At 37.6% G+C, this 27,027-nt stretch overlaps 1 protein-coding gene across 1 annotated transcript; it reads right to left on the bottom strand.

The window, feature by feature from the left end:
* Positions 1–10,840: 10,840 nt before the first annotated feature.
* Positions 10,841–21,396, bottom strand: XKR9 (XK related 9). The gene is made up of 3 exons (XM_083873878.1): positions 21,116–21,396; positions 12,945–13,168; positions 10,841–11,820 (listed from the first exon to the last, which is right to left on the bottom strand). The coding sequence occupies exons 1-3, from the start codon at positions 21,388–21,390 to the stop codon at positions 11,177–11,179; spliced, it is 1,143 nt and encodes a 380-aa protein (XP_083730004.1). The 5' UTR covers positions 21,391–21,396; the 3' UTR covers positions 10,841–11,176.
* Between the last annotated feature and the right edge of the window lie 5,631 nt (positions 21,397–27,027).

Below are 27,027 nucleotides of genomic sequence, written 5' to 3'. Positions count from 1 at the left end.
TATTTCCTTTTCTTTTCTAATTTTGTGGACCTGTAGTATATCGCCTTTCAGTTCCCCCTAGTTGGAAGAATTTTGATACAACTTTTTCTTTTCTTTGAAAGTTGTGAAATAGCTTTGATCATCCTTGTCTGTCTATAGAATCTTTTGTAATCGTTCTTTTTCTGAGATGGGGAAATAAGAACTGCATTCAGTATTTGAGGTCAGCACATTGTGAAATTGTAGAATAGCATGGTACTGCTGCAAAAACAAGCCCTTCATGAAAGCATTGAGAAACAAAATTTTATCTCAGTTTGGAGTTCAACTGCAGCTTTTCTAGCTCAAAGAGAGGTCAGGCCTACTTAAATTATTATCCCATTCAATCAAACATCTGTTCAACCCTTGATCTGTTAGACCAAGTCTTGGGTAATAGAGGATTGAAAGATTTCTCTAATAATCCAGAGACTGCTGAATAATCCTAGGATAATTATAATTCTTCAGGTAAATCCAAACCCTCAACTCGTGTTTATGTAGCTAACCTTCACTGCTTAGCTGCAGATGTGTTTAAGCCCATGAGTTAAATACCTCACTAGAACTTCTCTGGTAGTTTACAAGGTCCACTGAAGTTTTTGTCCAGGGTAACTGAAACAATTTAACTACAGAATCAAAACAAGAAAGCTAATTACTCCTTATCCCACACTCTAACTGACATAAGTGACACTGACGCCACTTATTCCACATGGCAACTTCTCTTTAAAAATTTAATGCTCGGGTTTCTGCTGCCTGACCTTTTTTGGGTAGACACCACTTAAATGAACAGCCTGACTTAATAGGACAGGGTGGGTTGAAAACATGCTATTACCTGTGTTGTAAATTTTTTGTGGACAATAAGAGAAATTCTACTGCCGTCACTGTTAACCCCCCCATCCAAGAGAAAGCCAAAAGAAAAAGAAAACCCTGACAGTTAGAGGGGGAGTAGAGAGAGAATGGAGTCATACCAAAAGTTGCTAAAAAAAATAGTATCTGAAATTATTTTTTGTCCCTCTGTTACATTCCTTTCTTTATTAAACACTTAGACAATTAAATCTCAGAAATGGAGAATGCTTTCTTCACTAATCTAACTTCTGACATTATTACCATGCAAGGAAATCACCATACCAATGCCCTGATGCCTATTTGAAAAACTAAAAAGTCTTCTTTAGCAATTCTGCTAAGAATGTGTTTCTTATGTAAACTGTTTTCAGATGAAAATAGTGCCTAGATAAAGACAATCAAGTGCACGATTAATGCCAGGACTGTTGGTTAATAGTTTATGCATGAGGGAGATTAGTTGGCAGGCAACAGACCAAGGACGTCAAGGAAAGATTAGGAGAATGAAAAGCAGCCCCCACATTTACGGTTGCTTATACAATACTGCCCCTCCCAGAACAGCAACAACCATCTGTTTTCATTTTATATACATATATATATATATAAATATTTTGTGTTGGTTTGTGCTATTTTTGTTGGTGTCATGTTTGCTCTGTTTATTACACCAGAAGACATCATTGGCAGAGGTCTTTTTGCAGTCAACTATATTGCTTAGAGTATGAAACGTAAAATACGTAGAGCAAAATAAATGCAGATTGTACAGTCATATATAAACCAGGCTATAGGAACACAAAGTTAAGTTAAAAAGAAGAGAGGTCAGTAGTTCTGGAGTCCTGGATGTACTGACCAAAACCAGACCATGCACATGGATCAGTGAAATGTTGTGGGAATAGTTTGGCTGAAGCCCAGAGGCCATTTATTCACTCTTGGACAGCACCACATCCACAGTAAAAAACTCTCTGGGCCCAAGGTGCCAACTAAGCAGCTCACTGGAGTACACTAATGCCTCCCTTCAGAGGGGTTTAGAGGGGTTTAGTGGTCCCCAGGTCCCTGCCCTTGCAGCATGGTCAGTCTGCAGCTCCTGTGGACATCTGTAAATGTGGAAGGTGTGACTATTCAACCTCACTCTGTGGAAAGTTAGGGGAATAGCAACATCAGGAAAGGTTGTGTGATGCAGCAACAACATGTAGGCTGAGATTTCTCACAAATTATTTAAATCAGGAAGACTACATCAGGCTTTTCTATTAATACTTAGGTGTTGAAAACCTTGTAAAAGCTACAGCACTTTCTGTCAACTGGGTTCCTTTTATGTTTCCCAATTTTACCTGGAAATGCTAACTATTGTGGCCTGTTCGTGTGTCACAATGCTACTTCAGGATCTGGGAGATTTTCTTGGTGTGTTTTCTTTTTTTTTTTTTTTTTCAAGTTCTCACAGACCAAAAATTCCAAGCCAGGAACATTGCTGAACATTGTAACTGTAACATGACTGCATTTAGGGAATTTTCACAACCACCCACAAGCCTCCATGTTTCCCTGCTTCAGTAGGAGGGTTGGAATATATGATTTTCAGAGGTCCCTTACAATTTCAGCTGTTCCATGACTGTGACAGAGCTGGATAGAAAGAGAAGAAGTAATAAGTGAGTAACAAAATTATGTCAGGGGCAGAAGTACAGCAGTGGTTTGGCATAGGCATTGGATGATGGAGAAATCACATAAAAGCATGAAGGGGCAGGAAAAGATATGGGAAAATGAAGATGAGTGCACAGAAGTAGTAAAGTGAATGAAAAGGGAGATCAGGAGACTGACATAGTTAGGTAGGATGAATGGAAAAGACTGGAAAAAAGTTCATGAAAAAGGTATTATAGAACCTCTGATGTGTAGAGAGCTGAGCTATCTAGCATTTCTCAACTGAAAGAGGGGTGGCTGCATGGCATCATAACAAGTGGATGGGACACTGACACAAAAACAAAAAAGATGGGAAAAGCAGGCCATGTATGTGCAATAGTCAGGTCTGCAGAAGCAAGGGAACAATGCAACGGGAAGGGAATTCAAGGAAGTTAAAAAACAAAAGCAAGGGAACTCAAATTATCTTTAAATAAGAAGCAGAGGTGAGGCGCAGTAGAAGAATTGCACTTTGGGGCATTTCTCTGATTGCACAGCCAAGCTGCGTCCCTCTCTTCCTGTGCAGGAGATGAGTTCCTGCCCTCTCCACAGGCACAGATGGGGAACTAGTGGAGAGCTGAAACAGGGACTTTATGCTGGAAGAAAGCAGGGACTAACCTGTCTTGTCTTCCTCTTTCCCTCCTACACCTCAGTTCCACTCAGGTGGTACAAACAATACTGTTGCCATATTGTCCTATCTATACATACACTGCCTGTTTCTCAATGAACAGCAGCAGGAGAGCTAACTGCTGAAAAAGCATCTCATGAGCTTCACAGAAAATGAAGGAGTGAGAGAGACAAGGTACAGGCAAGTCTTCTCTGAAATTATTTCTTAATGTCTTGGGAGGTTGCATGTTTCGACTTCTCAGATTGTGCTCTGACTACCAGAGGATTAAGCGATGGTGAATTGCACTTGCTAAAAACTTGCTTCTGGAGCTCAGTGGGCAGTAGGAGAAACCAGTCTTCTAAAATTTATGAAACAGGCTTTTTTTTTTTTTTTTTTTTTTAGCATGGTACTATATTGAATGGATAAATTTATTCCCCTGGGCAACACTCACCAATTTTCTGAGATTATCTACAGCCAACTGTATCAGTAACTACAGAGTCTCTCCAATCTACTGCTGAGAAAGCCTTTTTTTTAAAAAGACAAAAATTCAGATGGATGGAGGTCTTAAATCATGTAGAATCCTTGGTTTGGTGAATGGCTGTCTGACACGTACTTAAGATACCACCAACACAATATTGTTGGGACTTTTCTAAGCAGCAGATTTATCATTGCTTTGACAGTCACCCACTTGAAATTTTTTTTGAAAAACAGAAGCTGGAAGACCTAGTATTTCAATGGGATTCAGTTGCTTTTTTCCCAAGTGGTTGAGCTGAGTATCTTTCTCAAAACACACAAGGGTAAGTAGCCATTAACCAGCAAAAAAGGGGCCACCCACCTCACATGTGTAGTTTGGTGACTGCTGAGCCTCAGAGGTCCAGCCCACTTTGGTGGGGGAAAAACAATTATTGCCCATGACAAGGCCTGCAAGTTATTAGTTTCTATTCTCCCATGAACAATCCCTCATTATAAAAAAAACCCAAATGAAAAAAAAGTTGCAGGTTTGTGTTTTGTTTTTCTTTCTGATTGAGGAAAGCCACACCCAGCTGCTTTCATTATGCTTCTAAATACATACATGTAAACATTATTTTTTTGGCTGGGAGAACATAAGTGAGAAAAGGCTTTTTAGGGTTTAATTTCTCTCTTCAAAGAAAGGAATAAATTAGTTACTGATAGCTACAATTGTTGTCCATGTCTGATTATAATTATAGATGTCAAATCACTATATATAATTTTATATTCATTTTTTCTACACAATAGTCACTCTTGTTTGAAACCACCACATTTATTTCTTTTATCAAAATCCTCTGTTTAACACATCACAGTAGAAATGGACATTCAACTTGAAATACAACTTTATGCTTTTTTAAAATGCTCTTGATTACAATAACTGATTGCCAAGGTACTTACTCATTAGCTTATGCAAGTTCTGGTAGTGTCATTTAAGAAGTTGTTTGTAAAGGAATTAGGCCATATTGTGTGTCCTAGCCCTTTTCCTTGTGTTTATGTAACTGTGCCATTCAGCTCTGCAGACTATGAGTCAAGACCATGTAGTCAGAGTGATGGTAGAGAACTCAGGGAGAACTCACCAGGAGTAAATTGCTTCCTCCTTTCTCAAGTGAGAAAACAGGGTCATATCAGCAATTTGCAGCAAAGCAATACCCAACACATAAGACTATGCAACAGGTCATAACTTAGGAATCAGGTTAACAAAGTTTTACCTAACTGAACATACTGTCGACATTCTGGCTGTAGTCAATGGGAAAAGACACCTGCAAAGGAACATTTACCACATCCTAAACAGGTGGCAGAGCAGGCAGGATGGCAGTACCCCGGATGTGACTTTTTCTATTGACTGTAGAGAACCCTATAAACCTAACATACAATTTGAATTAATTGTCAGAAGTTTGAGGTAAATACCAACTTACAAGTAAGGGTATCAATACCACTGAGATAACACTGCCACACACTAGTGAATGTAGCAAAGCAGCACAGAACTATATGAGCTACTTCAGAGTGGTGACAAAAGCAACTGTCAGGGGTCTAAGACTTATTCTTTAAAATCTAAGTTTAGGAATGTCTATAGCCCAGCAAAATACAGCCCAAACAAATGGAAAAAACCTGTAGTATGTAATCTTTCTGTCTTGGTGTACATTTTCTATTTTTCAGAGTCCAGATTACAAAAATACTCTCTTCTCACTCTGCTTTTTCATCCAATAAAAACAGTTTGACAAAGAGCTGGTGGCTTGCAAAACTGTCAACAGCATGCAGTGCTGTGTATCTCCACACAGCATAGCTTCAACCAGACAAATGCATTTCTTCCCTCAGTTAAATAATTCAATGTTCACTAATTATGCACATTGTCATGTAAGATGTAGTTTTTGGAAAATCCCAAATTTAAGCACAGAAGAATTATAAAAAGCTAATGCTATTCTTCTGAAGTGCCTCAAATTTTTGTGTAAACACCCAGACAAATTTGGTTGAATAAATAGTTGCCATTGAAGATGAGAAGATGTTTTTTAGTCCGGAAAACAACTCTCTGAAGGAAGCAAGGCCTTAAAGAAGGCAGGAGCAGAACTTGGATCTTCCAGTGGAAACCAAACACCCAAAGAGTGAAGAACAGATAAGACAATGCTTCTGCACAGAAATATTTGTACTACAGTACACTGAACATGAGTCATTAAAAGTCATGGCATCATAAAAAATGATTAAAACTTTATTTACAATACAAAAATACAAACTTTATTTGTAGTACAAAAATGGAATTATAGCCTGTGGACACAAGAAACAATCCATTGGATACATTCAGCAATAGCTAGAGTACTGCATAACAATTTTGAACCTGAACTTCAAGGAGGACATGGTGAAATGGAAGAGAAAGCAGCAGGAAGGACTGACAGTTAGAAGAAAAGGCAAACAAGATTAAGTGATTTCCTGTGTTTGGCATTGACAGAAGTCTGAGAACATGATCATGGTCTTCAAATATGTAAAATTCTGCTTCTGGAAGAGGGATCCAGTCTGCCCTGCAAGGCAGAGAGGACAACAAGGGGCTGAGACTGCAGGACATAGTCTGAACATAAGAGGCTTCTGACTGACAAGACTGTGTAGATCTGGGGGAGATTGATGGGAACATTGTATTTTTCAGACCTGTTAGAAAATTTCTGCCAGGAATGCCACAAGCACAGTGATCCTGCTGTAGGACAAACTACAAAATTATGTTTGAGGTCTCTTTCTGCTCTACTACAGCATAACACACTTCAGGTTAGATCAAATATGTGGAGTACGTTACATGGAAAAAATACCAGTTCCCTCTTTCTCTGTCCACTGTGCCTCTTCCTCTCCATCTTTCTGCAAGTGATCTGCAAAAGTGTAGCTTTGTCATTTACTTTCTTACAGCAGACAGGAAGTATCCAGTAACATTTAGCTCTTAATTTTCAGCAGTTTACCTACTGCCCACAGACCAAAATAGTTAACTGTATCTTTTCTAGGCTCCCATTAAAAAATACCTGTGCTAAAACAGGGAGAATTAAGATCACTTGTCAGTGCTGAGCAGATAAAGCATTACAGAACTTTACCACTAACTTTTTGTTGCATTTCAGTTGCAACAGAGATATTCTCCTAAGCATTGTCATCCTCTTCACCTTGACTAAGTGCCACAAGTAGTAATGATGATGGTAATGATATTGATATATTTGTATTGATATTAGCAAAATCACACCAGAGTTTCTGAGGTGTGAACGTGTACTTGGAAATCTTCCTATTCTTTCTCATTCTACTCTGTTATTTACATCTGTGTTCACTGTCAGAAAAAGTATGCTAAATTATGCTAAAAATATGGAAACCAGAATACAGCCATAGGAAGGCTTGTGCAGTTTGTATTTTCAACAAGTGCTAGAAAGCTACATTCATTTTGAAGCAACACTTCCTATTACACCAAGATCTACATTTTACTAAGCTAATAAACGTAAGACTTGCATAGTGGGAACCTTCAGTGACCTGTATTTGTTATATATTAGCCAACTAGAGGTAAAAGAAGAACATTTTTTGTTGAAGGTGGACTCCAAGGAGTTAGCTGAACTCCATTCAAATAGCAATTGCATAGCCCATTCTACTTTGCTATTCTTCTACTAAAATTCTGTAAAATTAAACTAAAGTGCTAATGAAATAGAGAAGAGTGCAAAGAGGTAGAAGAGGAAATTTCTTCAGTTGGAATGAATGACAAGAACATGTATTACCTCAGGTTCAGACAAAATACGTTGTTTAATCTCTCAAAGCTTACCTTTTTTTAGAAGAATGTACACATGGTGAAACCTGTGGGTAGAATGTAGGTAAGCCTAAAGAACTTTGAGCTGTGCGCATGCTTCTAGATTGTGTAATAAAAATAAGAGATGTTAGTTTTGAAACAAACTCTGAGATATAAGACTCAATCGTAGAAAAAAGAGATGGATCATTCATTTGTAAATATACAAAGCTTAATGCTTGGGCTTGAGGTTCATAGTGAGAAATATGTACAAGCAAGAGATGGAACTCAGCTCTTCGAAGGGTTAAAGTGAACTTTAGTCTTCCACCGATCACGCTCTGGTACTGTATCTTCATAAATTTCCCCCGTTTATGGAGTGTTTTTGATGGCAGGCAATTCTTTGTTGAAAGTTAAGTGCTCTTTTATATGAATAAATAAAGAAGGCTTTGGTTTGAATGAATACATTATTTTGACAAATGTTTATTGGAAACCCAATTATGGCTTCATAAATCAGTCCTATCTGTGGTACATCAGGTGAGCTCACCCATGCCATCAAATGGCACATTGAATATTAGTAGGATAATTAAAACAATTCTGTTGGATGTTGTTCTTCTTACCCAGGTCTGACAGTAGTCAAAACAGGAAGAAATTGTTTATTAATTTTATTTAACTTATTAAAATACTTTTTGTAAGATGTAATGGGCATACTTATCACAAAAAAAATAAATAGAAAAAAAACCCCATTTGTTTTCAATTTGCTGTTACAATAAAATGACAAGGTCAAGCACAATGCATGAACTGAGTGACAGCTGAATTTTAAGGGCAGTTGGGAAGTAGAAAGGATATATATGAAGTCTATTGTTTGAACTTTACACCCAGGTGAAGTGGGGCTTTATTTTGTCTGAAGCGGTCACTGGTGATATGAAATGTGTCTGGAGTCAATTCATGTGTTTCCTTATCCTCCCTCCTACAGTGATTCTGAGTTAGAATGACCAGATGAATGAGAAGCCATTTTCATAACTGTGAAAATGAAGGGAATCAATGAAAATCTTGAACTCAAGGTCAACAAAGGGAGGAGTTTAAAGTTAAAAAATTTTTATTCTCCTAATATTCTCCTGTAGACAAAAGTTTACTGGGAGGAGGCCACCAGGAATTCCCATCTCTTGAGGCCTCCTGACTGATGACAGCAAAATGGAGACATATTGGTGGAAGGACACTGAAGATCTTTAAGATCTACGAAAATAATCTAAATTTCCCAAACAACCATTTCTAGGTTTAGGATATGGCTAAATTTATATCCACTAAGACTTACAAACATAAAATAAGTATTGAAGCTGAAGTAATTTGGTTTGGTGTGCATTTGAATTAGCATAATATAAATAGCCACCTAGATGTCTTTCTTACCAATGCAACTTCAGTGTAATGTGTTTTTTTAGGGACACAGAAGAGGGAGTGAGGAGACATAAGGTGAGCAACAGAAAGGCAGCACAATGTTCAGCTTTTCTACCCTGAGAGAAAATGAGTGTTAAGAGTTGGCCAGAGAGATGGCAATGAAAGACTTCTCTTTGGAATTTTTTGGTTCATTGAAAGGAGAAAAAAAATCAAGACAAATTTTTTTGTTACATCAGAAACTAATTTTCCTCAGGAGCATCTCGGGCTCCAGATTTCTGGCAGTAGGCAGAGAACTTGGAGGCCCCACGGCTGAACTGCCCACAGTAGGACTTCTTAGGATCTCATATTTCCCCAGAGATCTGCATCTCAGATCATCTATGAAGTTTGAGGTCATGTTCTAAAAAATAGCTAGACAACATTTTGTCACTTTCTGCAAGATAGAGATAAGATTCTCCATTTTCCACCATCCCTTACCCTAGTCCCTTTTCAGAATTTTAGACTGACAAACAGTAAAAGTGTGAGAAGCCATATAGGGACTGTACTCACTATTTAGGATTCAATTTTTTCCATAGCAAAATAAGAATGCATTCAGCCTAAAAGCAGGCATGCACTTTGCTGCCAAGGACACCATCACCAGTAATAAATATTCTGCAATAAAGAATACAGAACTTAGGACAATCAAGGTGCATGAAAGCCTTGGGCTTTTTCTTCTTGCCTAAGAAGATGTTCCAGGGGTAACAAATCTGGATATCTCTCTTCCAGAGTAAAATAAGCAGAAGTACTGGGTTTTATACCAATTTTAGTAAAACTTGCTTTGTCTCATGGACTGTGCTTTTCTGTCTTAATTTCTGGACCACATTTTGTTACCCCTAATCAGGAATGAGGGATTTTAGAAGTAAACTCTCCCTCACTACACCAATTTCTCATACGTACCTTCAGAAAGGCAGACCATTCAGCCCAAACATGCAAATAGAAATTAATTTCCTTGAATAGGATCAAGGAGATGTACATGGTTGGCCTGGTAAAGAGAAGTGTGGACATGGAACAGGAAAGAAACATGTTTAGAAACTTCCCCTGAGCTCTCGTAAGGCTGGAAGAGTAACAAGAAAAAAGCAGTCTGCAGTCCTTAAACTTGACACAAAAGACACAAGACACAGCTCCTAAGCACCCTAAATATCAACCAAGTTAGACCAATCTAACTGCACATGTAACTTAATGGAAGGAGAAAGGAGGGGAGAGAAAGAGCTCCAGGTTTTCATAATACCTATATAAAACATGGCAGCTCTAAAACACTCCCCCTTAGATATTATTTCTGAAAAAACTGTGGCTATCAACTTTATTTCATTGTTGTTACTTTAGCATTCAAACACAGAACTGAAATGTTGTCTAGTTTCACTCTGCTTTCTGCGAAAAATTCTTGATGCACAAGCTAGTTTTATCTTTTGCCAGCCCCTGTGAGTGCAAGTTATCAGAATAGTCACTCCTCTTTTCTCCAGTGATAAAGACAGAAGACACTGCACCACTGCCTGCCTGCATAGCCTCATATTGCAGTGCAGTGAATTCAGCATTTAAGTGTTACATCTTAGAGTCCAAAGGAGAAGAAAGCTTCATGTAAGATAGTTTTTAATTTGTAGGCAAGACTCCTGTTGCCATCTTTAAATCACTCAGGCTGCTATTATAACCCAGAACAAGCTGGAATCACTCCTAAATACAGAAGATTGTGTGAAAGATTAACAGAACAAAAACAACAAAGAAGTCATTAAAACACCTAGATGATAAAATGCTTAAAAATATCTCCCCAAATTTCCTTGTGGCAAGGCCGTGATTCAACCATTAATCAAAGCTATTCTTCTTCAGAGGATGATCAGGAAGAAGGAAGTGCAGTGTATTAATACGAAGGACTGCAGCTCATATAGTAATGGGGAGAAGCAGAAAACTGATCACTGCCCTCAGTTATTTTATATGCACTCTTCTTTCTTTCCAGCAAGAGAAAAAACAAACAAACAAACAAACAACAACAGAAAACACCAAGCCTTGTTTTCAACAGAATCAACATAAGTTAATAGAATGTGGGTTTAATGCTATGTTTCATTTAATTAACTCTTAGCTTTTCATATGTTATATTTGCATTGCCAAAAAACTAAAATTGTGAATTGTGTTAGATGAATAGATTAAATCACTTCTTTGTCAAACATAACTTTCACCAGCACATAAATGTTCATGTTACAAAGTCTTTGTATCATGGAAAACAAATAGTTATTCAAGGCAAACAATGCTGGTCAGTATGTATTCCTCAGTGATGATATACAAGTACCAATGACAGAGAAACACACTCACCAGAAAGAATTTGCTTTTAATGTCACAAAAATAACCAAAACAACAACCAAAAACCAGAAAAGAAAAAAATCCACACTAAAAAAACGCCTGTAATGTCACTGTATTAAGAAATTCTGAAATCTATCTGTTTTCACTCTCTCTCTTTGCCCTGCCACTCCATCAACTTCATCTGAACATGCCTGAGGTCTGCAATAAGTAGTGGGATGAAGATGGCTGTAATAAACAACAAGAAAAATAATACCTAACACCAGACTCGAAATAGTTAAGATGCTTACAATTGTAAAACACGTTTCTTTGATAATGGAAGGCTTCCAGAATATATATACAAATAAAATACCTAGAGTCACTACAGTGTGAGTAGCATAATAAATAGACATGCAGACTTTTGTTCTTCTCCCCTTTATGTTAAAAAATGAAAAAATTAGAATGATTCCAACTACAGTTCTGTACAGATATTCCATCTTCTTAGACTTGCAAAATGTTGTATGCTGTTTCAAAGTCCAAGTGAAGCCACAGATCCACAGAAATACCATCAGAATTACAGAAATTCTGACACTTAGTAGAGTGATCAATGAAATACTGAGTATCCAAGAAGTGATGGTAAGCAATTTATAGAAGAGGTACATGAACTTGGAAAGCACACGAAACTCATCTTTGTCAGGGAGAGATTTTCGTAGTGATATCTGATAATCAACCATTGATAAGGATATACCACAAAAAGACATAATAATGGCAGCATCTAAACAAAACACAAGGAAAAATGTTATTTCAGAGAAAAAGATATTTATTTTACACTATGATTTCTGAATGAAGTTTTAGAAAATATTTATATATATATATTTTTTAAATACTTTTGTATTTATTCTCTGCTCCAAAGCAAGTCACCCTAATTTTAAGGCTGACTTTAGCTATTTAAATCTAGGAATCTGATGCTGTTTGGTATGCTTATGTTATCCTCCCCAGCCCCTGGTCCTCAATGGCCTTGTCTAAGTTGCATGTCATATTTGCCATCTCCATACACAGATGACTTAGAAATTCCCAAAGTATTGCAAATAGACTATAACAATTTAAGTTTTGGCAACCAATATATGTGAGTCTGCTGTGTCTAAAATGTAGACATATATAACTAAGACTTGATCCTTTACATGGTCATATCCAAGATGAGATTTGCCTCATCCTTTTCCGTGAGTAAATTTTGTCTCCGCGGACTTTGAAGGAACACAAGACATCAATGCAGGTTTCCCTTTGGGTTAGATAAATTCCAGCCCTGAATAAGCCAATGTCCTACCAATAATTCTGCTGGTTTTAGAGCTGGAAATGGCACAGCTGCTGTCTTGCTTCTGAGAGTTGAAGCAGTATCTCTTCACCACGTGGCATTCTACAATCCTGACATATCCTTAGATTTAGTTTTGATTCTGTCCCTCACCTGTAATATGGATGATGGTGGCGACAGCTCTTGGGGCTGTTTTAATTATGTAACTGATTTCCAAATGCCTAGCTAGCATTTTTTAAAGAATCTGTAAGCAAAGCCATACATATCAAACTGCTCTGCAAATCACATGCTAATTGCATTTAAGAGCTTATTTTTAAGTGATGCATCATTATGTTTCTATTAGATATTATGACTTTTTATATTTATGATGTACAGTATTTATATATGTCTTTCGATTTTTATAGTAAAATTTTCCTTCTCATTGATTTAGCAGAATGGACTATCTACTAGACAGAAATTCTAATTAAATGCACAATAATAATCCAGTGGAACACATGTTTTCCAAGGTTTATTTAAAATGTTATCCAGTCATGAGTTGTACTTTTAGGTAAGGTACTCAACCTGCAACAGAAGGTAAAAGAAAGACTTACATTGAAAGAAATGAGTTTTGCCATGTTCCATGAGGATGTTAATCTGAAGAAAAAGTTGTGGTGTGGTCTCAAGAAAAGTCTTGAACACCCTGAGCATGGTAATATCAGTCACTGCATCAATAGCTTGCTTCTGAATGAAGTTGGAAGGGTCTGCTTCTGACGCACTTCTGCTACTTGTTTGTTTAAATGCAACTTGACAGCCATATTTCAAAGCAAACCAATACCTATTTAAAAAAGAACACTTGATTAGATAGCACTTTTTAGAAGACCAACTCAATAAAAAGATGCGGCCTTACAACAACAGTTTCCAGCTGCTACTGAGGTAAAATTTTGTCTGGTATCTGTCTGGTATGAGGGATATCAGAGAATCATTTAAGCCCAGCAATACCATGCAATAAGAAAACTAATAAAATGGAATGAGACTTGTCTGAATAAAGATCACCAGCTCTATTTTGTTAGGTTCTTATTTCTTTAAATTACTGTATTTCTGAGAATACACTTAGCATCTCTCCTCAATCTCTCTTTGAGATACTCATTCACTTTCTTTGTATCCTTTTAAGGGTAGTAATGAATATCCAGCTGTGAACATCCACATCTATGTAAGTAGAATATAGATCCATAAGCCCCAATTATAATACCTGATGAATTGCAAACATAAAACATACTTTTAAAAAAACCTACTACATTGTTATTTTCTAAATAATCAGGAAGACTTATATTTCAGAAAATAGTTTTCAAGACACATGGATTCCTGGGTTGAAAGATTCTGTTAACAATATGAATGGTTTTACATAAAGAAGCCATTTGCCATGGCAAATGAGTGCCCCCTGAATGACTTTTAGAATGGTTCTGTTTTATTTTTAACTAAGCCTAAATTAACACTTTCTTTTAAAGAGCAGTAAATGCAAAGATACATGGAATTAGTCAGTTATGAGTAGCGCAGATTCTGTCTTTTAAAGAACCTATTGTGTTCAGGATACCTTTATGGTTTGCTTGGAGCTAAACCTAGCTCCCATTCTCATTTTCAGCAGCTTTGCTTCAGGCTTGGAAGGACAAGAGGGGAATGAACACTTAAGTTTTAATCAGAAACTCTTTTGATAATTAAGGGATGAACTAACTGTTATACATAGTAATCTTTATGTCTGAGTTTGGGAAAACAGGATGGTGACTATAACTTGATGTAGGACCAGAACTCCAGATGCTGGAAATTATAGTATTTCTGCTGCCTCTAATGGACTCACATACAGAGCCACACAGCCCTGGTGAGTGACCTGACTCACTGTATTACTGCTTTGGAAGTTAAGAAAGGTAGGGAATATTTTTTTCTGTAATTAATTGCAGAAGTGGGTTTCACAGCTAAAGACTTCTTTCCAGTGAACTGTTCAGCAGCAAACAAAAACTCTTTTGGAACAAGTCAAAAAATGAAAGCAGGGAGAAGTATCCTCATTAGTATGCATGTAAATACTGCCTTGAGGCAAATCAATGCTTTTCTTGACTTGTCTGTGACTTTGTATTACTTGGTTTAGCTTGGGGTTTCTGCAGAAAAATTGGTGATTTCTTCCAATTGACTAGGTGGCTAATTTGTTTTACTTTTTTTTTTTAATTATTTTTTCCATTTTTGTGCCATAGTCATAGTATTATATAGTAACAGTAATAGGCAGATATGCACCAAATGAGATATTTATTACATACACGATGATGTAGGATAGAGGAGTCTAGTCTTGCTATGATAGCAGAGGTCCTGAGATGTGGAGAGACAGGATACAGTGTAGAAAAGCACGTGTATAGGATGATAAGGGATGGCTTGAAAAAAGGGACAGGAATGAAAAAATATGTGTGTAACAATTTTAACTGTATTGCTATTATTATTATTATTATTATTATTATTATTATTATTACTGAAGATTTTTATGCATGGAAGTATTCCTTCTTTCTCTTTAATAAATAGATCTAGACTAATAATGATTTTTGGAATCAACTCTTAGAACTTCGCTTATACTAAGTTCTTGGTTTTATAGGTATATAAATGCATGTGTTTGTCCATAAACAGGATTTTGATCATAGCAGCCTTCGGACATCACTTCTGAGCCTATTTCTGTCTGTTTAGTTTCTAGATGTTTTGAGCTTCTAACATTCTTCTCCAATGAACCCATTTTGACTATAACTAGCAGTCAAGGACAGCATAAGTTTCTTATGCTTATGCTTATACTTCTGTATGAGTTGCCTTTTAAAGAAAATTCAGTTATTCAGCCAATTTTTCTAGCCTTGAAAAGACTACTAGAGCCTTTCCCCTTCAAAAAACCCCCCTAATTTAGCAAATAAATTATGACAGTTGCATCATTCATTTGGATCTATTTTCTTGAGAAATTAAGCAGAACACCACAGGCCAATGTTGGTTATATTAGATAGTTATACAAGACTGCTAATACAGACTGAGAAAGGCAGGGTCCTATGCCTTAACTTGCCTCCTACTTATGTGTCCTAAGACAGCATCGGAGATAACTTCAAGATTCATGCTAAAGTGCAGCTTTCTAATTCTCTGACCATCCCCAGGACCACACACACCACAGACCTGATGAAACCCGTGTCGTTGCATTTACCATGTGTAGAGAACAGAGGGCAGCAGATCATTAGACAGCCAGATCTCACAGGATCATCTCGTCCCAATGTAACGCTGGAGCACAGTACTCTTCTCCTTACCAAGGGAGCCAGGGATTCTCCCTGGCTCTTTCGGAGGTCAAAAGTTTAGTCTTTGCCACCTTTAAAGACCAAATCCTTTGAGCACAGGGAAGGCAGTGTAGGCTCTTCCACAGCCACAAGCAAGATAGTCTGGATTTGTCAATTCCCAGGTTAAGGATTCATGACTTATTCCCTGGTATATTAAAGCATGTTGACCATACAAGTGAGAATTGCAACATGGAAGCAGCAACAGGAGTAGGTGTGGAGCAGCTTTGTTGCTACTCAAGAGCCTCAGGGAACAAGTCTTTGCTTTCTTTTCTTTGCAGAGATTCCTAAAACTGCATCCCTGCCACTCAGTCCATGAGCTGGCTCTAGATCCATTATTTACTCCCAAAGGAACTAATTTTTATTTTTATGGTTTTCTGTATTTATTTTATTGTTCTCTGAATAATCACTCATAAACAAAAAACCCGAACTGTTTGGCAAGACATCTAAAGCTTTTTTCTGTTTATACAACAATTAGTATTCCAAAACATCTGGTTCTTGCATCTGAGACATAAAAATCTGGAAAGTTTACAATGTTTTCAAGAAAAAACAATTGGGAAGACTGATCTGCTAGCTGTCCATAGACTCACTCTCCAGAGCCTCTGTTTGTCCAAGCAGCAAGAAGTGGAAAGCACCTGCACAAATTTCGAGCTGCAGAGCTCACAGCTGAGATGGCAGGTGATACGCAAGGCAAGAAATGTCCTAAGAGAAACATTTCAGCTGGATGGATATCCGAAATAACTTGTCAGTTTTCAAAGCACATTCCTTTTGAGCACTGTATATTATGTTTATATTGTTATAAGATGGTATGCTATGCATTTGTCACTTGTAGCGGTTTTTGGTTAGTCCACTTCTGACTTTGGACTCTTTATAAAATACTTTTTTTCCTAGTAAAGTCCAATACTTCTACTGCTCTTTGATTATGTATTACGCAGGGTGGCATTCTCTGAGCTCCACATGCTTACTGTAAGTTCACTGTGACAAATTTTCATATTTTAAGAGTATTTTGTACCTATACTCTCATTCTCATCTACCCCTTTTGCATGTAATATGACCTTTTAGGAAGGGCTCGAAACCAACTTTTAGACCTAGTGTTGAACTGCATTCCTAGCCTAGGGCAAAGTTCGATCCATACTAAAGGATAGGTCAGGTTTAAATTTTCTCCTTTATCAAGCCCACAGCTCAGTTGAACTCTGTGCCTACTTGGAAACTATTATAGCTATACTCCTCTAATGGATTTTCCTATAATATACCTATTGCTATAGAAGTTCTATGCTTCAGTATTCATAAACTGCAAAAAGTCTTTTAGAAAGGTACTACAACTATATTAAAAATACATTAATTAAACGTATTGGATTAGTTACGTATTTTAGGTAGAGATACATCCTAAATGGAATGTGAAGTGGTTATGTCAATAGTACAGAGAAATGCAGGTTTACCATTTACTTTTTGTCCCTATGAATTCATTAAAGAGAGTATGTTTTTCATTATTTCAAGGTATATAAGCTACTTGGAAGCCAACAGAGTAAAAACCTACAATGTCTTTATAACTGGAATTATCATGTGTGAATGGTAAAGAATTACCAGTGTTTCTAAATATCATTCACTTTGACAGGAGAAAAAAAAGAGTTTCTGCCTTCATAGTGCTGCTTTGTGGAGAACACACATGGCAGAGCTCCCACTCATTATAAACACTCATGGAAATACAGCTCCACTGTCTCTCTGTTCTTGAGATGTTCATAGATATTCATCATCATTGCAGAAGTGCTGAAGTTTGATCCTGTAAAATTAGGAAGGCTTTGTCTCTGACTGGGAATTCACAGGGCTGACAGCTATTTGGTTTTGATGCTTCACAGCCTTCACATGTGACAAGCAAGCTGCCTTGCCAATGTTTCATATCACATGCTTCCTCTTAGATTTCCACTGACTTTGCAACACAATCTCAGTATTATACTACACATCACATCTCATCAATCTACTCTGACAAATATTTGGGTGCCACTTAGAAATTCATATGGGTAGGGTGTGAGTGGCCTGGCAATAATGATTGTCTTGTCTAAATTCTGGTTATGCAGTCACAGCTTTCAGCATTGTATAAATCCTTATCAAAGGAAAATTACTCTCTACTGCATGTTAAATTTCATCTTCTAAGTATCAAAATGCTTGGGTTAAACCCATTAAACTGATGCAACTAAGTCAATACTTAGGTCAGTAAATTTATATTAAAAAAATGTGATCAAGCACATAGAATCACAGAATCATTTCACTTGGAAAAGATCTTTAGTATCATTGAGAACAACCACTGCTCCAACAGTATCAAGTCCTCCACTAAACCATGTCCCTAAGTGCCACATCTAAATATCTTTTAAATACCTCCAGCAATGAAGACCCACCCACTTCTTTGGGCACCTGTTCCAATGCTTGTCAACCTTTTCAGTGAAGAAAATTTTCCTAATATCCAATCTAAACTTTCCCAGTGCAAGCTGGAGCCATTTCCTCTCATCCTGTCACTTGTTACTTGAGAGAAGAGACTGACCCCCCCGACAACAACCTACTTTCATTTGTAGAGAGCAGTAAGAGTTTGATTTAGGGTATAGGGTAACTTAACCCCAGTGACCTCTCCAAGCCAGATGACCCAACATCCTCGTTATTGTTCAGGTCCACTTGCAGAGCCTCATATCTGTTATGTCAGAGCACATGTGAAGGTGGGGTAGTCACAGGGGGGAGACACACCTGCTGCACTGGGAAGGAACTTGTTGCCATTGCCCCCTAGCCTTGACTCAATGTGATCAGCCAGATGAAGAGTGGATAGAGAATCATCCATATCATGGATACATGCCTGTGGAATTGTCTCAGGAAAGGCAGGGTGTGATTCTAGCAGTCTGCATGTGTTTGTCTCTCTCTCTCTATCCCTGATACTCCTCAACCTATTCACCTCCTTCCAGAGCTCTGTCACTAAGCAGAGGAGTTTCTTTTCCAGAGTGCATCTCCCACAGGTGTGCTCACTGCTGCCAGCTGGTACTGCTTCAGAACAGGGCCCACCCTGCTGCACATCACCTACGCTGGCTCTGAATTTTTCCCACTGCCTTTTAGAAATATGTGATGAAATAACCCCAGGTTCAGCAAAGCATTCACATTTACTCTGATGCCTCATGGATCTAGAATTAATTTTTTACAAATATCAAAAAAGTATTTTTCATCTGCTTCTTTTCAAAGTTGCAGGGCATTCTGAGCTACCTTTAAGCATCAAGAGGCACAACAGCATCTGCCAGTATCACAGTGGCTGCTGCCTAAGTGGCCTTCTATTCTAAGAGCAAAGGTTATGAATTGCTAACGTTTAGTCTCCCACAGGTGTGTCCTAGGCTGATGAAGCACACTGCTACACATCAGACAGCTCCAGAATTCATACTGTGCCCTAAGGAAATGCCCTATTTCCCCACATTCCCTGACTGTGTTACTGTCCTAATGTTGTCTGTTATGTCAAGACTGTTCTCAATTCTACAAACATCTGTGTGAGCCATTAAGATAGGTCAGGCTTAATATAATATTCGTCAGCATAGTTAATATGTACATTTTTAACTTAATTTTGCCTCCTTGCAGAGCATGCTACTTCATATTAAATATAATTGCAGGTATGCACTCTTTCCAATAAAAGAAACTAAAACCTTCTTAGATAATAAATCTTTTTAATTTTGTTTTCATCATTTCATATTTATTACTTAGCATTGTCAGTGTGTTAGCAAAACCAAACTGATTCCCATTGTTCTGTGCACTGTACAGACCCCCAGTTCCCAAAGGGTACTAGTTTGTAAGTCATTAGTTCCAGTACCTAAAGAAAGCCTAGAAGAAAGATGAAGAGGGACTTTGTAAAAGAACATGGAGTGATACATAAGGGGGAACAGCTTCAAATAGAAAGACAATATGCTAAGACAAGATATCAGGATGAAACTCCTTCCTGTGAGGGTGGTGATGCAGACGTTGCCCAGAAAAGCTGTGGATGCCTCACCCCTGGAAGTGTTCAAGGCCATGTTGGATGGGGCTTTGATCAACCTGGTCAAGTGGAAGGAATCTTTGCCCATGGCAGGGGGGTTGGAACAAGCTGATTTTTAAGGTCCCTTCCAAACCAAACCATTCTAGGAGTCTAAGCTCAAAGATGGAGCAGGAGGTGTAAAAGGAGATGAGAGAGAAGAAGAAAAAAATGAAAAAAGATACTTTGATAAGGTTCATACACATCTTACAATTTCAAGCATCCAGAGTTCACTGACCAAATCTTATTTACTGGTTAAGCCCTCATTTTCCTCTTTGAATGAATATGGATTTCTGCCCCAAATGACCTTCTGGAGAATCTCACTTTAACAAGTGTGACCTGACTTGACAGAATCTATTTTTATTCATTTACTACACAGATAAACCTGAGAGACTCATTGTCTAAATTAACTGCATAAATCAGATGACTAAGAGGGAGGACAGGAGGAAGTTGTACCTTGATACACCTAAGGAAAATACATATAATAAAAGTATTTAATAGTTAATCACAAAGGTACAAGCACAGATGCCAGCTTGCTGTTTCCAGCTTATACTTTACAGTATGCATCACCACACTGCTGAATCGTGAGGAGTGGCTGAAAGAACTTTGTAACTTATACGTAACATCATGGAAATTTTCCAAGCATAAATAGGCAGCACTGGAGAAAATATCATTTATGCAATAAAGAACAAGCAACCAAGTTGACAACACCATCAAAGTAAAGGACAAAATAATGTTTACTAGATAATAAGCCACTCAGAGAATATGGAGCTAATTCTGGGAAAGAAGATTCAAAATTATAGAAAATCATGGTAAGAGATATTCATTGGAAAGAGTATGAGTTCAAGTAATTCCAAGAGTTTTGTGGATCACTTTAGAGTTAAGGTAATCCACTAAGCAAACAAAGTTTCCTATCACCATTAAGTCAGTCCCTGTGGGAAGACTGCTGCAAGTATCCTTACTAACTATTCAGCTATTCATTTCTCTTCTGAATCTTAGTGGGTTTTCTACATATGGTTAGACATTCAGGTTCAAACACTGGTTCTTCAGCTGTCTCAGATGCTTAGTGGGCATAACATCGCTTTGAAAACTCATATTTATCAGTTATGACAGTAGTACATTTCAAAGCAATCATTTTTATTAGGTATGCCTCATCAAATGGCTGATTAATCAAAGAGAGTAGGGTTGTGAATTATAAAAATCATTACATACAGGTATATGGAAGAAGAACTAAATGTCCATTGAAACCTGACAAAATTTACCACTGGCACAACCAGACAAAAATCCATTTGTTTTCATGGAGAAGTAATTGTAACGGCCAGAATTGGTCTTGTCCCTGAAGCCACACTAAGCACTTCTTAATAACTGCCCTAAAGCACCATGATTTCTCATTTTAAAATTAATATTTAAATTCACTTACCTTATAAAAATTCCACAATGAAAGAGATGAACTAGCAAAACCAATTTCAGCTTTCCAGTATCAGTTCCTTCCCAGTCGTTTTTAAACCACTCATAACTAAATATCTGAGTTATTATTGATGAAAGACCTCTAAAACATAGTATCAATATACTCCAAGAATATTGTCCTTGACAGAAATACCTACTAGCTACCCAGAAGTCCACTCCAATATCAACCACATAAATTATCATTCCACCAACTAAAACAAAGAAATCTTGCTTAGTAAATTTCATCATGTGTGAAACTGCCTGCCCCTGTTGTCATTCTCTTCTCACTAAATGTAAAGGAATCTAAATGCTTTCCTACAAAGAAGTCTTTTTTCTGACAATACCACCTGCTCATAGTGCTTCACACAAAGGAAGGTTGGGTTATCAATTTTTATTATGCCAAAGAGACTTGTATTTTTCTGTGTCTTGATTTAAATATTAACTTAACTTCTAAAATACATATCTATTCTGGAAAAGATAAATTTAAATTGTCTTTTTAATTGATGGAGTTGTTGTTCTTCAGTACTGGTTCCTAAAAAGAAGGAAAAAAGGAAGATTAGCTCTAAAAATATCTTCATAATTGAAAATAACCTACAGCAATTCTCATGAACAGGCAAGTACAAAATGCAGAATGTGCTGAGAGACTGGTGAACAGTCAGCCCAAGAGCACTGCATTTCTAAGCCTGCTGAGGTCACCCACTTTTCCAAACAGTGACTCTCCACTCAAGCAGCTGTTGAGATAATTCCTGAGCTGCAAAACACTAAGAAATAAGCGAGTTTTTAAAAGCAGCTTATGGAAAAAAAGATTGATTCCTTCCCAGAACTTTCTTAATTTCTGAACTCTTCTCCTTTACTGTGCACTGCACAAGATGTTGAGAAAACTTTTATCTTGAGCCTACACCATGGTATCACAATAAACATCATTTGGTAGTTTCCAACTGTGTAACTACATTTGTGTGCATATGTCCAGTGTTTTTATCATTCCTGCTTGGTTTTCCACATGCAGTAGGAAAGTGCTAAATAGGATTGCAGCTCTCCTGTTACAGAGGCTTGTAAAGAGCCAGACCTAGACCAGTCTATACCTCTTTGAGAAATGTCTTCTAAGCTGTGTGTAACTACACATAGATGATTTAATCACATAGCTCACTGCAAATACATTTAATTTACAGTCAGAACTATGTTTTACATTGCCCAACACTGCAAGGAATCTTGTGACCTCTTAGATACCCTTATATGTATTTCCTCTGTAGATCTGTATTATTTGGCAGGTGAAAGAGAAAAGCTAAAAGGCAGTACATCCTTTTTCTCATTCACCTCTGCAAAGCTATAAAGTTAAAATTACAAAGTTCCATTACTTCATTTACATATCTTAGGAAAAAGCTGCTGGCAGCAAATGCAAAGGATGGGATGCAGGACATGCCAAGGCTGGGCTGGTGCCAGTGCCAAACAGCTGCAAACAATACATGGGGAACAGCTGCACCAGCGAACTTGGAGCAGGGAAAGGGCATGTGGAGGCAGGTCCCTTTGGATTTTGTGAATTCAGGCACACTGCCACAGAGGAATGAAATGAGAGAATTGGTTAATAACCCATAAACAAAGGTAATGACTGTTCTTTGCTTGGGTTGACTGGGCTCATCTTCACTCTATGACCTAGGTACAAACCCAAAAAAGAGAACTTAAGTTTTTAATTTCCTAATGAAGACAAGTGGGAACATAACAGCCTGAGAAGGTGCTGAGTGTATGGATTATTTTTTTGGATTGAGTCCTTAGCTATTTCTAGCCTCTCATTCTATCTCCTACTTCGGTTTCATGTCCTGGCCCAGAAGAGGTCAGAAAGATCAGGCGACCTTGCAGCTGGGATAGCTGGAATCCTTTTGCTGTTCTTTCCTATTCTCTCCAACAAAATACCACTAATCTCTTGCAAATCACTAACGCAATTTATATGCAATTCACAGTTAGATTCTGGGAAGTGGACTTCAGTACAAAGTCCAGCATAAATTGAACTCTGTGTTTACAAACACAAAAAAGACAAGTTAACCATGAGCCAGCAATGTCCCTGTGTGGCCAAGAAGGCAAATGGCATTGTGGGGTGCACTATGAACAGTGTGGCCAGCAGGTCCAAGGGTGGTTATTCTCCCCCTCTACTCTGCCCTGGTGAGGCTGCATCTGGGCTACTGTGTCCAGTTCTGAGATTCCCAGTTCAATAAAGACTGGAGAGGGTCTGGCAGAGGATTACAAAGATGTTTAGGAGACTGGAACATCTCTCTCATGAGGACAGGCTGAGGGAACTGGTTCTGTTCAAGCTGGAGAAGAGAATACCGAGAGGGGATCTTATCAATGGACACAAATACCTTAAGGCCAGGTGTTAAGAAGATGGGGCTAGACTCTTTTCAGTGATGCCCAGCAATGGGACAAAGGGCAGTGGGTACAAACTGAAACACAGGGAGTTCCACCTGAATATGAGAAAAAAATTTACTGTGAGGGTGACAGAGCACTGGAACAAGCTGCTCAGTGGTTGTGGAGTCTCCTCCTCCGGAGATATTCAAAACTTCCCTGGATGCAATCCTGTGCAACCTGTTACAGGTGAACCTGCTTTAGCAGGGGGGTTGATTAGATGATCTTTAAAGGTCCCTTCCAACCCAAATTGATTTGTGACTCTGAAGTTGTTATGTCTGAAAATGTGTGTATGAACCAACTTAAGAGTTTATTACTAGGGTTCATTCAAGAAAATTCTAAAGGAAAGAGTATTCACTCTATATAACAACATGTCATTCTGCAACTTGAGTACCACCTTTGTCAAGCTGTATCTATGGTTTTTAGAACAGATTAAAAACAAAACCAAACATTAAACAAAACAAAACAAAACAAGCAAGTTCACTATTTGACTGTTTACAGGAAGCACAACAGTAACAGATTAGTCAATACCTGCATTCAAACAGAAAGTTCTTTGGAAGACAATTTACGGCCAAATTAGGCAAGATACCAAGGTTCACATTTCATGACTAATACTGTACCAGACGTTCAAGTGGCAAGGAGTCGCCTCTAATCTTGCACTGAAATGAGTAAAAAAGGTAACAGGATTCCTCCCTCTTTACAACCTCCCTATCCTTTTTGTACATGGGCACTTCACAAAGAAGAATATGAGAAAGGAAGTTTTACAGGCAGACTCCCCTGAAATAATAGCATGAAGAGTAGCTGTGAGCCAGGAGATTTCTGCTCCTGACAAGCCTACCATCCAAACTGCTGCCATGTCAGCAGTCTGCACACCTGTCTGGACATCTTGGTGCTATTTGAAGCCATCAGGTTAGTTGAGATAAATGAAGAGCCACACATTATCAAGCATGTCAGCTTGCTCACTGTCTCATCATTATTTTGAATAAGGATTCCAGTCCTGAAAGAGCCTTGGAACAGCTGAGAAGACACAAGGTTTGTATTTTGCTCATGGCAACCTGAAAAAAATTTTACCCGAGACTAACAAATCTCTAATCACAAATGTCCATTGTCTTAATTCCAAATCCAAGCACCAACACCTGCTCACAGGTGCACATGAAATCACTGTTGAAGGTCCCAGCCTTTAATAGCCATACATCTTATGCATGGTAGCACTCTGAAGAGCACCAAGGTCTCAGTACCAGGTGGGGTTCAACTAAGTGCCACAGGAGAGAGTGTCTTGTATCAATCAGAATTAAATTGTCCCCAATCTTATTAAATATATGAGATCTAACATGACAGGAACAGGAAGAGTAAACTGTCAGTCAACAAAAATATAAGCCCCCTCTAAAAACATTTTGTGGTACAGAATTATTTTGTGATAAAGCAGAAACAATAAAATTGCATAAACAAGGTTTCAGTTCTCACTACATATTTAAAATTCTATTTTAAAATGCAGTTACCTTAATAGTGGCCATTGATAGAGGTTTTTTCCACTTCAAAAACCGTAGATTTCCATATTCATGGGTTTCCCATCCATACCTTTACAAGACTTGCAATCCAAGGAAATTAAAGGGCTTACTGATACAACACAAAGTGAAACTCATATCATATGGAAACCATGTGACACAGTTAATGATTTGCTATCTGTAAAGAACTGTCATTCTTATGATTGTATAATAAAAATTGTATTCTAAAAATTTGGTATAGAAGTCTCTGTTAATTATAAATACTAAGTTTAACAGATTATATATTTCTCTTCAATAAAATAATTTAACAATTTACTTCATCAAAGTAAAAAAAAAAAAAAAAAAAAAAAAAAAAAAAAAAAGAACCACTTTGCCTCTGTATATTTCTTATGTGTATTTATTTTCAAATTCAGATTTTAGTTCATTAGACCTGTTGAGCAAAAGCCAATAGATATTTCTGGAAACACAAGTGTATGTGTGTGCGATTATAAACCTATGTATGCTTACATATATTCATTCGTTTATTTGTACAACCATGTAAATATCCCAAAGATTTATGCAAAAAGAACCATCTTTTTGGCTATAATTAAAAACTGTAGTACAATGCAGTTTAAAAAAATCCTTTCTGTAAAATGATGCATGAAGAGACTGGATGTGGCCAAGGACAGGTGATTAAAATTGTTTTCCTCTGGTAAAACCACAGGTGTTTGCAAGAGTCTGCTCCAGCTGAGCTGTTGGTTCACAACATGAAATTTTTATGCATGTTTAAAACAGCTGCAGGGTACAAGGCACAGGTGTGATTCTGCCTCTGTGACTGTTCTGCACAGGACGATGCTCACCCTCAGCCTGGAGCTTTTCTAGCTCTTCGGACAGGAGGTACAATCTTCAGTGTCTTCATAATGAACACAATATCAACTCTTGTCTTTTCCTGTGTGCCTTACTGCTTCTCCCTTACACTTTAGAAACATCCTAGTCTTAAGCAGTCCTTGCAGTGCTTAAAAGACCATTAAGTCAGCCAAGTCACAAACTCACTGCTATGACCTTTGTTATAATAATAAAAAAATATACAAAAACTCTATGGCACATAGGGAGGGGCAAGATTTGTGTACCTGATTCTTGGGGTGTAAATCAAGCAACCCACAAGATAAATTACTGGTTGGATGATTTATTTGTTTTCTGGTTAGACTTGGCACCAAAGCAAGCATAATTCTCAATTGTGACTAATCTCCTATGATATTCAGTACATACCCTTTTATTTGCTTCCAAATGTGGTAGGAAGGACCCTTCAAGTATTTATAGGCATGGATGAGCCTTCTCTTCTTCAGACTGGACAGTACTAGCTCTTTCAGCCTTTCCTTATTAGAGAAATATCCCAGGCCCTTCATCGTCTCCCACAAACCTGCTGATCTGACTATTTTATATTTTCCACACAATGTTGCCCTTCCATGCAGGAATCTTGCAGCCCGTGGCCTTTCTCTCTGCAAAATCTGCTTCACTTCTTTTTGGCTTAAAGTCTTTTTACTTATCTCTGTAGCAGATAAAATGAATAAAAATATGATGAAATAGAAAGAAAAATTCTGCAAGTAAAAAATCCTCTCAATGAGATATTCACGTGCCAATGGCTATGAAGATAAGTCTCTCAAGATATTTTCTGTCTGCTATTCAATAGATTCTGACTAGTTGTGCTTAGTTCTCTTAGGCTATTACACAGCCACAGTAAAGAGGAATTTATCCTCACCCTTTATGCTTAAAATGTGAAAAAAGCCAAGTGCCAGTACTCAAAGATTTCTTGAGTGCTAAAAATCCCTTGCGGGATTTTCAGGAATACCAGTCTGTGTCTTGTGTATCTCATAGTTGTTACAAAAATAATCATTGTATATCACCAACAATCTAATTTTAGGTTTGTTTATTTATTTATTATTTAGGAAGCTTAGCTGGTTTGGGTTTTTTTTTACTGGTGGCCTACCTGCTTCATATTTTTCCCCTC

The sequence above is a fragment of the Zosterops lateralis genome, assembly GCF_965231275.1.
Source record: "Zosterops lateralis genome assembly, chromosome: 1".
Taxonomy (NCBI): domain Eukaryota; kingdom Metazoa; phylum Chordata; class Aves; order Passeriformes; family Zosteropidae; genus Zosterops; species Zosterops lateralis.
The sequence above is the reverse complement of the archived record's forward strand: the minus strand, read 5'-3'. Positions and strand labels throughout refer to the sequence as shown.

What these genes read in the sequence shown, in the direction of transcription:
- XKR9 (XM_083873878.1), bottom strand. Translation starts at nt 21,390, where the DNA reads ATGATGAAATTTACTAAGCAAGATTTCTTTGTTTTAGTTGGTGGAATG. An exon ending in CATTGTGGAATTTTTATAAG is followed by an intron (nt 13,169 to 21,115) that starts GTAAGTGAATTT and finishes TTTTTTAAATAG; the next exon opens with GTATTGGTTTGCTTTGAAAT. An exon ending in CAAAACTCATTTCTTTCAAT is followed by an intron (nt 11,821 to 12,944) that starts GTAAGTCTTTCT and finishes TGTTTTGTTTAG; the next exon opens with ATGCTGCCATTATTATGTCT.